At 43.0% G+C, this 14,298-nt stretch overlaps 1 protein-coding gene and 2 long non-coding RNA genes across 3 annotated transcripts; 2 read left to right on the top strand and 1 right to left on the bottom strand.

Annotated features, from left to right (window-relative positions):
- The first annotated feature begins 3,159 nt into the window (after positions 1-3,159).
- On the top strand, positions 3,160-12,342 carry cyp2u1 (cytochrome P450, family 2, subfamily U, polypeptide 1). Its single transcript, XM_015943695.3, has 5 exons — positions 3,160-3,708; positions 9,581-10,231; positions 11,452-11,610; positions 11,733-11,900; positions 11,985-12,342. The coding sequence occupies exons 1-5, from the start codon at positions 3,288-3,290 to the stop codon at positions 12,200-12,202; spliced, it is 1,617 nt and encodes a 538-aa protein (XP_015799181.3). The 5' UTR covers positions 3,160-3,287; the 3' UTR covers positions 12,203-12,342.
- LOC139070397 (uncharacterized) lies at positions 5,132-5,741 on the top strand. Its single transcript, XR_011520924.1, has 2 exons — positions 5,132-5,267; positions 5,613-5,741. It is a non-coding gene; the product is annotated as an uncharacterized lncRNA (long non-coding RNA).
- On the bottom strand, positions 5,944-7,701 carry LOC139070396 (uncharacterized). The gene is made up of 6 exons (XR_011520923.1): positions 7,469-7,701; positions 6,850-6,942; positions 6,554-6,717; positions 6,409-6,480; positions 6,264-6,334; positions 5,944-6,171 (listed from the first exon to the last, which is right to left on the bottom strand). It is a non-coding gene; the product is annotated as an uncharacterized lncRNA (long non-coding RNA).
- Positions 12,343-14,298: the final 1,956 nt, after the last annotated feature.

Here is a 14,298-nt window from a genome sequence, read left to right as displayed (position 1 = left end):
GGGGAGGCGGGGGACATTGAGTCTGAATGGACCCTGTTCCGTGCCTCCATTTTTGAGGCGGCCGACCGGAGCTGTGGTCGCAGGATTGTCGGTGCCTGTTGTGGTGGCAACCCCTAAACCTACTGGTGGACTCCTGTGGTTAGGGATGCTGTCAAGCTGAAGAAAGAGTCCTATCAGGTCTTTTTGGCCTGTGGGACTCCAGAGGCACCTGACGGGTACCGGCAGTCCAAGCGGAACGCGGCTCGGGTGGTCGCCAAGGCAAAAACCCGGGCATGGGAGGAGTTCGGTGAGACCATGGAGCAAGACTTCCGTACGGCTTTGAGGAGATTTTGGTCCACCATCCAGCGCCTCAGGGCAGAAAGCAGTGCGCTACCAACACCATCTATGGTGGGGACGGTGTGCTGCTGACCTCTACTCAGGACATTGTGGATTGGTGAGCAGAATACTTCGAAGACCTTCTCAATCCCAGTGTCAGAGCTTGGTCCGCATTGCCGGCAGTAAGTTGGGCTCGTTCCCAGTGAGAGTTGGACTCCGCCAATAGGGCTGGGCTATATGGCAAAAATAGAATATCACGATTTTTCCAATATTTTATCACGATTTCGATTTTATCACGATTTTTTTATCCATGAATAGCATAACTTCAATTGCGTATTAAAGAAGAGAAATATTGAATAAATAGACATTTATTCATATTAGGGATAATCAGCACAGTGCTAACACACTTATATTTTAAACTCACACCAGAGATGATAAAAGCCCTGAGAGAAACAATTACAAAAATCAGTTTTTCTCATTTTTCAAGTAACTTAACATAAATTAAAATCGTAAACATATTTAAAGTGCAAACATGTCAATTGCAAACGTATTGTGTAAACATGAACTTGTTCAAAATACTATGTAGCTCCCAGTTGCTCATGTAGTGGATAGTTAAGCTCAAATACGGCTCTGATGTGCGGCTGGACCAGAGATCGCTTGTGGTAGCAAAAAACTGTGCATTCTGTATATTTTCTGCAACAAGTCTCTAAATAAAGTAAAAATTTTCCAGTGCAGATTGGAGACAACCCATAGAAGCACTGATTTGATCTCATTTCAGAGAAAAATAGAACAGGTTAGATGCACCTAATAAATAAAATTACTAACAAACTCAGGAATCTTTCTTTGCTTCCCTGTTCTGGTGCTGAGAATATCACTAATGCGGATCAAAGGAGATACACAGATGAATGCACCTCTTATTTATTATTTGGAGACTACATTTGCTGCAGCTGGCAGAGGCAGAGATCGTTTCTATTGATACACGGATTTACAGAATCATTTTAAATGTTAATAGGGGAAGACTGCAGGAGGGAGCGGTAAAATACAGCAAAAACAAGAAACTACGAGTCTGATGAAACCCGCTGGTTTTCCATCAGGCAGTCACGGGGCAGCTCCATCGACCCAGTGACCGAGCTCAGTCGGTACCGACACCGGCTCGGCAGAGGGTGGACGAGCCGAGGCGGCGTCGTGCTCTGCTTAAGAAGCGGTGTTATTTTCCTGCTTCAGAAGAAGCGTCCAACGTGTTTTTACGCTTTCTCCGAGACATGTCACGTCGCTAAGTTGTTAGCGCCGCGCGCTAAGGAAACCCTGCGTTCCTCTTCGGAACGAAAACCTCGTTGTCGCTCAGCCGCGGCCGAAGCCATGTTTGTTCACACACAGGTGAAAACAAGCGGGGCACTAATATATTACTATGACTCACTCTGATTGGTTAAGGGTCAAACAAAGGCGTGTCATTCGCCTGAGGTAAGTTCCCTTTTCATTCAGAGGCAGAAATTCAACAGCAGAGCTGTGAATCGTGATAAAACGGTCTCTCAAAAATGACAGACCGTCAGATGTGTAGATCGTAAAACGGTCTAAAATCGTCATATCGCCCAGCCCTATCCGCCAAGGCTGCACTTTGTCACCGATTCTGTTCATAACCTTAATGGACAGGATTTCTAGGCGCAGCCAAGGTGTGGAGGGCATCCGTTTTGGCGGCCTGTGGATCAGGTCTCTGATTTTTGCAGATGATGTGGTCCTGTTGGCTTCATCAGAACGTGATCTTCAACTTTCGCTGGAGCGGTTCGCAGCCAAGTGTGAAGCAGCTGGGATGAGAATCAGCTCCTCTAAATCTGAGGCCATTGTCTTGATTCAGAAAAGGGCAGAATGCCTTCTCCGGGTCAGGGATGAGGTCCTGCCCCAAGTGGAGGAGTTTAAGTATCTCGGGGTCTTGTTCACGAGTGAGGGAAAACTGGAGCATGAGATCGATAGGCGGATTGGTGCTGCATCTGCAGTGATGCGGGCGTTGTACCGGTCTGTCGTGGTGAAGAGAGAGCTGAGTCAGAAGGCGAAGCTCTCGATTTACCGGTCGATCTACGTTCCTACCCTCACCTATGGTCATGAGCTTTGGGTAGTGACCGAAAGAACGAGAACATGGATACAGGCGGCCGAAATGAGTTTTCTCCGAAGAGGGGCTGGGCTCTCTCTCAGAGATAGGGTGAGAAGCTCAGTCATTTGGCAGGGGCTCGCAGTAGACCCGCTGCTCCCCCACATTGAGAGGAGCCAGTTGTGGTGGCTCGGGCATCTGGTCAGGATGCCTCCTGGACGCCTCCCTGGTGAGGTTTTCCGGGCACGTCCAACTGGGAGGAGACCTAAAGGTAGACCCAGGACACGGTGGGGGGACTATGTCTCTCACCTGGCCAGGGAACGCCTTGGGATTCCCCCGGAGGAGCTGGCCCAAGTGGCTGGGGAGAGGGTCTGCGCCTCTCACCTTAGGCTACTGCCCCCGCGACCTGACTCCGGTTAATCGGATGAAAATGGATGGATGGATGGATGAAAAATTAATCGACTTTGTTACATTAACGATTGTCAATAAACAATTCAATTTTATTATCCTCAGCAGTTTAAGTCTCCATGTAATCCATAAAATATGAGTAAAGCTGTAGTGAGCATTTGTACATGCATTAATTACATCCCATAACCCTTTCAAGACGGTTAAGTTATATTTTAATTGTATTTACAAAGGCTTGTTGCAGCCTGCGAGACCAAGATCAGGGAATCAGTCTTGGTCACTTGTTGTCTGAGTCCACCAATCAAAGCAGGGCAACAAGCGCTGCCAGCCAATAGGAGGCCAGCACTAGAATAATATTTACTGTACAGTCACAGCTCTACAGGAAGAGCGTGAGCTGTAACAGCGTTGTCGAGCTGGCGTTGCAGTTATACTCGAAGTCTGCGTTGGGAGCTTATTGACTCTCTTTACTGTAACATCAGACGTCATGGATTCCCTTTCATTGCTGGAACATGCTAGCAACTTCGCACTGTCACCGTCTAACATGTTCGTGCCTCTACTGTTGTTCTTGCTGGTGTATCACGTGGTTATGTTTTATCAGAAGCAGCGGGGCATGTACGGGAACATCCCACCGGGTCCGAAGCCCTGGCCCGTGATCGGGAACTTCGGCGGCTTTTTTATCCCTCCGGCTATCAGCAGGAGATTCCAGCTGCTGCCTCGCAGCGTCATGGAGGCGTTGACTTCTCAAGCTAACGTTTATGGGAATATTTACAGCCTCTTCGTTGGGAGTCAGCTGCTAGTTGTCCTGAATGGTTTTGAAGTGGTGAAGGATGCGCTGTCAAACCATCCCGAGGTGTTCTCAGACAGACCGGATGTCCCTGCTATCTCCATCCTGACTAAACGCAAAGGTGAGAGTAACACCACCACCCCCATGGACGTAATTTTGAGGGGGGACAGGGGGGACATGTCCCCCCCACTTTTTCCCAAAGTCGAGTTTTGACCCCTGCACTTTTTACCATCCAAAAACAATATTACACTATATTAAATTGACACTGGTTGAGCTCTAGGACCAAGCAGAAAACAACCGTTTGTGTTGAAGCCTGTTTCCCATTAGAACATACTGTAAAGATACCCCCCCCCCCGTGTCCCCCCCACTTTAAAACTGAAAACTACGTCCATGACCACCCCCTTCCCCTACTGTACTCCCTCATCTTGTAAAGACTCTTTAAAAGTTGTTGGAATTAAAGTTAGAGAAAAACAAATCCCCAAAAGGTCCCCGCGCAGAATTTTATACCCTAGTCTGACCCACTTTACCCTGACCTGTTATTATTAGTCACACCAATCAGAAGATTCTGTAATGTTCACACACCTCCAAACCTTTGGAATGAAATAAAATCTATATGAAATATTTAAATGATTAATCTCCATTAAATGATGAGTTATCTGTGAATATTTTATATTTAATATTGTCCAGCTTAAGCAGACATCTTATTTCTATCAGAGCTGAGCTGTGGGGGGAAACATTCAGACTTATTCTTATTTTCCATCACCTGTGCTGTGGGTTTGGTGCTTTTATTAACTTACCATCAATTATAAAATTATAAATAACAGCTCGCCACACTCATCTGGGCGTAGAAAGTGTTAAAATTGGAACTAAAACCTGTTGGCAGCAGCTCACCTGTTCCTTCTACACTGACAGGGGAAATCTTCTCATCAGCAGCAGGTGATCAACAGACACCTGACTGATCGTAAAAACAAAAATACTAAAAACACCAACCTCAGACCAGCTCACCCGGGAACTGCTATGAATGGGGTCTGGATGGGTGGATGGATGGATGGATGTATAGATGGATGGAAGACATTCAAAAATTCAGCTTCAATTCAAAATCTGCAGATTTTAGAAGCATAAATGGTATCTGCAAATATCAGTTATTGGTTCTTCCCCAGTCTGCACTAAAATCAGTGTTGTAGAGTCCAAGTGTTGTAGTTGGACTAGTTCTAATGTGGTCCAGATGCAAAAGATTTGCTTATAAAACACACTGATAAACCTTTACAAACAAATAAAGGTTCCCCAAATCTCAAACGTTGTTTCTAGTGAATCTGCTATTAGTGTAGAATAATTTAGCCCTGGTCTGAATAGTCTTAAAGTGCATGTCAAGTGTGCCTCAGAGTCTTACCCCACCCACGTATCAATTTTGAAAACTGCAACATTAGTAGGCGTTGCCTGGAGGACCGAGAGGGCGGAGCCGTGGCAGTGACGAAGAGACGGCTAACTAGACGAAGCTAGCTCCCTTCACTCTGAGCAGTCATTAGAAGTGGAGGACGTTTCTCCCCCTCCTTACCCAGACACTCGAGAAGAAAGGGACCAAGTCTATTTGGAGGAGACAAGCGGACATGAGCCTTATTGTTTTGAGCTTGTGAGTTGCCTGAAATTACTGGAACCGACCCAACAGACCCATCTCTGAACGTAAGTAGCCGTTAGCCATAGCATTGGATTAGCTGCAGGGTTTGTCTCCATGGCCCTAAAAAGCTAGTATTCAGCATGTTTTAGAGATTTATCTGCATCAACACACCTGGTTTTAATCAGCAACAAACAGCTGAGCTGCTTAACAGCTTATCTAACCTGTTAAAGCAGGAAAATCCACTGAAACGTGCTGGATAGCAGCTCTCCAGGAGATCTGGGCTCAAGCTAGTCTGCTGCATAAAGTTATGAAAATATACCATGAGAAAATTATTCTGTAATGTGTTCAGCCCATTAAAACTGCCCTGATTTCATTATTTATTTACTGATACTAGCTGCTCTTGGTTGCAGGTGATCCTCTGGTGTCTGCAGCTGGTCTCCTGCTGATGTCGTCGGGATCAGGAACTTCCAGAAGAATGTGCCTTTCAATGACTCTTTCCCCCTTATTTGTTATATTAATTAAATAAATCTCAATTTATATATTTCCTGTTTTTGTTCATGTCCATTAATACTTAAAACATGCTTGAAATTAAAACGAGCTTTTAACAGTGAGGTGCTAGTTTAGTTCATCACAATAGAGCTAGTTAAACATGCGACAATGTGATAATTCAATTAATGTAATTTATAAATATCCATTAAAATATCAAAACTGGAATCAAAATGAGATATTTGGCAGCACAAAAAACTTGTCAAACACAATATTTATTATAATAATTGTAGGCAGACAGGAGACAGAGCTGATGGAGGTTCTCAGTCATCGAAGGATGGCTGAAGGCTTTCCAGGAACAGGAGGTGTGGTGTTGTCTCTTCTCTCTCTATTCTGCCAGATGAGCTGATAGGTTACAGGTGTGTGAGGACATCCTCATGCTGTCATAACCAGATGACAGGAGTTATCAGGTGATCAGCCAGGCTAATGAGATGCAGAAAGAAAACAAATCATGCAGAAAGAAAACAAATCCAGGACAGTGTACAGTAATAAAAATAATATGTGGTGTTGCTTACCTTATGTGCTCTTATAGAGTTATTAACGTGTGCCTGCCTCATGGTGTAGAGTCCATATTTTGCTGAGTGTCCTGCAGTAATGCAGGTTATTAGTTAATTTACTTTTGATAGCAAAAACAAAATATTTAATTTAAAAGTTATTTACCTGGTGAATCAGCTCACACGTCACCACCTGGTGGTGACCACCAAGTGTCACAGGGCCAGAATCAGTAGCCTCCTTCATGATGTAATCACATACTTATTTAATTGTTAATATCTTAAAAATTCAGAAATGTTTTAATTTTTTTTACCTTGAACAGTTCACTGAGCTTGCACTGTCACTGAGGTGGAAGCTGGAATCAACAGCAGACACCTCACACCGTGGTCTTTTCAGGAGGTGTGGATGCTCTGGGACCTTCTGGAAGATGAATTTCTGTCATGGTCCCTGTGTCACAAGACACTGAGGCTGTGAGCTCTATAAAAACAAAGAAGCAGCACATTTATAAATGTTTAAAAGAGCATAAAATCACTTGTAACAATCTGTAAAACAAATTAAAACTAGAAGGTAATAAAATGTTTACATAGAAGATTATTAAAAATAATTCACCTTTGCTACGGGTAACACCACGTCAGCCTGGACAAGTGCATTCTTGCAGATTACTAAATCAGTCTGACAGCCAGTGTCTTGGGTAGATTTAGCCTGAAAAAAAATAGAAGCACATTGATGTTTATAAAGTCAGATAAAATACAAAAGAAACTGTCCCATATAGGCGCTTTATAACATTCCTAGTGTGTGATGTTATTATAAAGTAAAAGTCAGTCACATATGATGTGGAGACCCTGAAATGCGACCTCTTGAACAGAATTCCTCACGGAACCGGGTCACGCTGTGCTAGATTTCACGCTGTAACGCTGTCTGTCAACTAGTGCTGCGTCAGTTTAGAGTCACTGTTGCTGAATTACCGACTGACACAAAAACAACCCGAATTTTCTCTGAGCCTGACAGTCATGTGGACCGTTTTGTCGGCCAGGGCTTCGAGATATGTTCCGATTCGCCGCTGATTCTAACCTTACATCCCGTTCCACATTTTGGGAACTTGACAAAATAGCCCGAAGGCAGTGCAGACTGATATTAGCTAAATGGAGTGAACCACGTCTCTCAAACTTTGCATTTAGGTAGGAAATTGTCTTTAGAAGATGTTAAAACGTTTATTTAGCTTACTCACCTCAGACTGGAGCCCGTCATGGTGGGGGAGCAGAGTCGGTGGGCTGCATCTAAATCGCGGAAGAGCCACGGTGGGCACAGCCTCCCTCTTGGAACGGAGACGTGCAGAATCGCGGGTAAAATGCTGGTTGCAAACTACAGCACCAGGCGGGAGCTGAATCTTTTCCAGACACGCAACCACTGGCGCCTAATTTCTAAGTCCAGCGGAAAGGAGTGCAACCCGACAGAGCTCCGCAACCATACTACACTACACAATCTCACCATGCTAACACGATATGGAGCACTAAACCCGAACTACTTTCCTAATTACACTAACAGCCAAACAGTAACTAAACTACAATATCCAACAGCCAAGCTAACACTAAATAAGTATGTATAACACTAAAAGCTATGCTAAAGACTAGGGTATGCTAATGCTATATGCTAATGCTGAACTACGGCTAGCCTCCTACACTCTCATGCAAATCCAACTCCCAACTCGCCACAAGGCGTGGCCGAGACTCCCGATGCTTTTATAACGTTGACACAGAGCTGCTACGTAGTACTCTACTGGATTACGTAGTATCTTACTCTTTAGCCATTGGCTAAAATTTATTCAAAATGAGTCAAATTCTATGTTTTAAGCTGAAGGTGGAGCTATACTGTGGTATTTAGGCAGAATTTTTAATTTTTTAAGAAAATGCACCAAAATGCTAAAATAATGAATACACACATTTAAAACACTATTAGACACTCATTTATACAGTTCATCAGCAAAAAAAAGTTAATTTAGACGTTACTTGCTCTTTAAGTATTTTCTGTTTATGTTTATGTATTTAGCAGACGCTTTTGTCCAAAGCGACTTACAAGTGATGATCGGCATGTTGCCCTTGAGGCTAACAACAACAATAACAACAACAACTTGACATCAGTCATGGAGAGGAGGGAACAAGGAGTGGATGATAGAGGTGGGGACGGGTGCAGGGAGGGTGCTAGTTTAGAAGATGCTCTCTGAAGAGCAGGGTCTTCAGGAGTTTCTTGAAAATTGAAAAGGAAGCCGCTGTCCTGGTGGTGCTTGGTAGGTCATTCCACATTTGTGGAACGATGCATGAGAAGAGTCTGGATTGTCATGAGCGTGGTGTAGGCACCGCTAGCCGACGATCCTGTGATGACCGGAGCGGCCGGGCCGAGACGTAAGCCTTCGCAAGAGGATTCAGGTAGATGGGAGCCGTACCATCTCAGACTTTGTATGCTAGTGTTAGCAATTTGAATTTGATGCGTGCTTCTAGTGGTAGCCAGTGGAGCTCAATGAACAGAGGGGTGACGTGTGCTCTTTTTGGCTGATTGAAGACGAGACGTGCCGCTGAGTTCTGGACCATTTGAAGAGGTCTCACAGTACAGGCTGGAAGACCAGTTAGAAGGGCGTTGCAGTAATGGAGGAGGGAGATGACAGTAGATTGCACCAGGAGCTGGGTGGCATGTTGTGTCAGGTATGGTCTGATCTTTCGTATGTTATACAGCGCAAAGCATCATGAACGAGCAACAGAGGCAACATGATCTTTAAAGGTCAGGTGTTCATCAATCACACCGAGATTTCGAACTGCCTTTGAAGGAGCAGAGATAGGAAGTCATTTTATCTTTAAAATTCAAGCTGATTAAGGAGTTGAAGGGAGTTAAAGATTTAGTAGGAATTACCCTTTCGCAATTTTCACATTCGAATACGAAAATACCTCGGATGGACGAGCTTGGGTATTTTGGTGCGTTGCTCGCAATTGATTCCCAACTTTTTCATTTCACATTTTAAAGTGTGAAACACTAAACACTCACATTTAGACTGCACTTACTTTGGTTAAAGTGTCAAATAAATCTTGGTTCAGCTACACAGATGCAGCCCCAAACTATTATAATGCCACCACCATGTTTCACATAAATATATGCAGGCTGAATATGTTCAGAAGATATGCGTACCAATAATTTATACTTAATGAACCTGAGTTTTATTTATTGAATCAATAAATCTTTGTGATCTGTTTTAAAAAGAAGGTTTTTATAATTTGCTTTTTCTCGGTAGCTAACATTTAGTGAAGTTTTCTAAGACACATTAAGCCGTTTCCATTTTTTTGTTTAATTTCAGGAATAGTCTTTGCACCCTATGGACAAGTGTGGAGAAAGCAACGTAAGTTCTGCCACAGTACTCTCCGAAACTTTGGCCTCGGAAAGTTGAGTTTGGAGCCTTGCATTCAGCGAGGTCTGGTCACCATCAAAGCAGAGCTCCTGAGACTGAACAAAGAGCATGGAGATGCAGGTGTGAACTTACATCCTCTGATCAGCAATGCCGTGTCAAACGTCATCTGCTCGATGATACTGGGCCAGCGTTTCCACCCCGAGGACCCCGAGTTTCGTGCCATCCTCGGCCTGATGTCACGTGGGTTGGAGATCTGCATCAACAGCCCCGCAGTCCTCATCAATGCCTTCCCTCTGCTCTACTATTTGCCTTTTGGGGTCTTCAAAGAGCTGCGGCAGGTAGAAAGAGACATCACAGTATTCCTCAAGAGGATTATCACTAATCATCGCAAGACTCTGGATCCGGAAAAGCCGAGGGATCTCGCAGACATGTACTTTATTGAGATGTTGGCGCAGCATGCTGCAGGAGAGGAGAACAGCAGCTTCAATGAGGATTATCTCTTTTATATCATTGGAGATCTCTTCATTGCTGGCACTGACACCACAACCAATTCAGTTTTATGGACTCTGCTCTATTTGGCCTTATATCCTGATGTTCAAGGTAAAAGCAACAGTAGTTGAAGTGGTTTGGACTTTACACACCGCACATCAACATGACCCTGGGCATCCCGGATAAACAGACTGTGCAACTTTCATTGACTGATTATTAATTTTTGATGACTTGTGTAACAGTTAATCCATTTTGACTTCATCGCATGTATTCCAGATATCCACCGTCAGGTCTACAAAGGTTTCTCAATGCAGCTGAGTGAAAACTGCTCATTAATATAAATTTTGATTTGCAACATGCAACAGAGTTCCTTGTCCGTTAGATAATGTCTAGAGGATGGCACATGCTGTGTTCCTGTATTTTATTGAGGTCACACAGGCAGATTTTATTTAGTAAAACAAATTTATATGTTAACAAATAAAAAATACTTTATTAATTCCTGAGGGGAAAATATGTAACATAAGTTTATGTAATTTGTAGTTTTTCAACTTTAGACAAATGTATACAGTCAGTCGCCATCTCTCAGTCATGAGGCATCGGCTTACAGCGGTGCTTTGTCGTAATGTAGTCCCAAGTCTAAATCGTCTCCTGCAAATCCTTCGTGTTACTTTTTACTTTTCACTTGCAGCCGACATGATTATTAAGCTCAGCAGGAATAATTGGTATCATTATTGGGTCATTTTAATGACTTTTGCACACAAAATGCTAGTTCCTGCTATTCACTTCCATTGTTTACGCTAAGCTAAGGCAGACAGAGTGCTGCCAGATCAGGAGAATTACTGCACTGGTTACAAAATGCTTTTTTCCCACTAATCTAACTCGGAACTAGACCAAATTTCACTTAGGTGTGGAATATCCCTTTAAAAGCTAGCTTGTTTTGCAGAATTTACCATTGCAGCATTAACAGTTTAGTTCAATACCAGCGCTACACAATATACCTATTTATATGTAAAGTAAATGTGTGTGTGTGTGTGTGTGTGTGTGTGTGTTTATATTTATGCAACTTTTTAATAAAGTGAGTTACTGTAGATCAGCTTTGGAAACTGCTGTGACCAAAACGTCCTGGTTTTAGGGCCGCTCACGTTAACCACGTTTCAGACAGTCTGGCAATCTCATTCTTGAATTTTTAGATTTTTTTTTCTTAAATATAATTTTAACTTTCTTGTGGTTTGCTTTATGTGTTCCGGAAACACTTGTGATTTGTGCTCACGTTAAAGAAATGATTAGTTAATTCATTATAACAGATTTGTTTTGTTTGTTTTTGATTGTAGACAAAGTCCAGGCAGAGATTGATGAAATTGTGGGCAGACGAGTCCCGTCTATGACGGATAAAGGAAGTTTGCCTTTTACTGAAGCCGCCATCATGGAAGTGCAGCGTCTGGCTGTGGTGGTGCCACTCAGCATTCCTCACATGGTCTCAGAGACAACGGGTGATTAACAAAAACCTGACCATCAGCACTTCTCATCTAGACAGATGCATTGAATCTTAGAGGAAATGAACATCGCTCATGATCCATTCCTATCAAAAAGTCTGTTTTTGTTATGTTTTTAGAGTTCAGAGGCTTTACTATTCCAAAGGGAACGGTTATTTTGCCCAACCTGTACTCAGTCCATAGAGATGCAACTGTGTGGGACGACCCCGACACTTTCAATCCCAAACGGTTCCTGGACAATGATGGGAAACTGCTCAGGAAGGAGTTCTTCATACCATTTGGGATTGGTACTCCGCTCTTTGCCTGCAACAATCTGTAGACATGTTTATTTATGTGTAGAGATCTAATGATGTCCCTCGTGTATCTCCAAGGTCGTCGGGTGTGCATGGGTGAGCAGCTGGCTAAAATGGAGCTCTTCCTGACGGTCACCGGGTTACTGCAGGCCTTCAGATTCAGACTCCCGGATGGAAAACCTCGCCCATCTCTGCATGGTCGCTTCGGCCTGACTCTGGCTCCCAGCCCTTTTGCTCTGTGTGTCAGCACTCGCAGTGTTGATGGTGGACATCCAAACACAGGTTTAGGAATCTAAGGGCCTCAGGATTCCCAAAATACAGACCGTAGATTTTATTTTTATAGACCAAAAAGTCCCTAATTGTTTAGATTGTCGTCCTAAGCACTTAAAGAATGACAGAGTGTAAAATTACTTTAAAAATAATCATTAGGAATAGCCTCCCTTGTAAGGTCTATTCAGGGGTTCTGGAGAGGAGGGTCCATCGGATTGTTGAACCTCAGATTCTGGAGGAGCAATGTGGTTTTGGTCCTGGCCGTGGAACACTGGACCAACTCTATACCCTTAGGGGGATCCTGGAGGGTGCGTGGGACTTTGCCCAACCAGTCTACATGTGTTTTGTGGATTTGGAGAAGGCGTTTGACCGCGCCCCTCAGGGGGCCCTGTGGGGGGTACTCCGGGAGTATGGGGTACCGATGGAGGGACCATGTCTCTCACCTGGCATGGGAAAGCCTTGGGATTCCCCCGGAGGAGCTGGCCAAGTGGCTGGGGATGGTCTGGGCCTCTCGCCTTAGGCTACTGCCCCCGCGACGGATGGATGGCATTAGGATGCATATTAAAAACTTTTAATTTTATGTTATTTTTGTGCAATTTTAAACGTTTACAAAAATAACAGTATCACTTATTTTCATAGCACTTTATTTAATTTAAAAATCCAATAATAAATTTATGGTGCCTTTAAATCGTAAAAAATACTAAATATTTTATTAGTTTCATATTTCATGAAGTAATTCATTGTGAAATAACTACAAAAAACTGTTTTTGACATTATAATGAAAGAAACATCTATCATTATTTATGTCATGTGAAAAAATAGAGTATTTTTATAATTATGCTAGCCTATAGTAAGTACAATATTTGTATATATTTTTAAAATGATGACGTCACAATGACTTTTTAGGAATTTTAACATTATGATCAAAATGCACTTTGCATCAGTTGCTAACAAAAAAATTTGGAAATTATATACTTTTTTAAACACAGAAAGATTAGCTGTATGATTGCATTTAAATAATAAAAAAGTATATATATTTTTAAATATGTGTGTAATAGATCATTTTTTAGATGTATTATTTGCAAATTGTCACTTTATTACCTCAGATATAAAAGTGCAGCGTTGCTTTGGACCAGTATGGGTCACTGGGATGCTTGTTACATTTCTGAGTCAATTTGTTACTTAAAAAAAAACACAAATTCAACACTTTTGTTGTTGTTCCCATTTTATATGATGACTGGTTGATGTTGCAAACTGGCCTCATCCTGCTGTTTGCAACAGTTGGGCAGACGAGCAGAGGATTTGCGGCTGAGACAGGAAAATGTAAGCGTTAAGCCAAAAACCACTTTAGTGGTGGTTTTAATGAGGACATTGTTGATGTATTTGTGCATGACAGATTTGTATTAGACTCCTATAAACATATGGAACAAATCACATCCTGCATTAATGCAATAAGAGATGTTACATTTAAAAGTTGAATAAAGGATGACCTTTGTTTAATGGTCACGTCCTTATTTAGCAGCATGGCTCCAGTAAACACACCCCAGCAACACGGCACAATGAACCCCAGATTAATGACAGCTTACTGGGGGAACTCTTGAAGCTTCGGTCACATTTCTTGTTTTAAAAGTCTGGATGACTCCTTTCACCTTGTTCACTAGAAAGGAAGGACACTCTGTTAAAGAGGCAAGCAGCTCTGAGCCGTAGTTTCATATCGGCTGATGGCGTGTCCGAGACTCGGCTGCCGTCCAGTGCAGCCAAATAATATATCTGCAACGTCACTTTGTACCCCTCAGCCATCAACAATGGTGGATTCAAATTCAGTGTAGTTTTAACCTGAAGAGGGCGCGTTATTTAGTTTTAGGCTGAATTTTTACATTTTAAATAAAATGTAAAAATGACTACAATGTCCAATTCAGTCTGTTGTGTCCTTGGGAAGGACGCTCACTTACTGCTGTTGGTGGTCAGAAGAGCCGATGGCACCAGTGTTGGACAGCCTCGCTTCCTTTGGTGCGCTTCAGGGCAGCTGTGGCTACGATGTAGCTCATCAACACCAGTGTGTGTGTGTGTGAATGACTGTTGTGACTCTGCGTAAACATGCAGTCCTGAGTTTTTTCCCCAA

The sequence above is a fragment of the Nothobranchius furzeri genome, chromosome 6 (assembly GCF_043380555.1).
Source record: "Nothobranchius furzeri strain GRZ-AD chromosome 6, NfurGRZ-RIMD1, whole genome shotgun sequence".
Lineage (NCBI taxonomy): Eukaryota > Metazoa > Chordata > Actinopteri > Cyprinodontiformes > Nothobranchiidae > Nothobranchius > Nothobranchius furzeri.
This window is presented reverse-complemented; position numbering and strand designations above follow the sequence as displayed.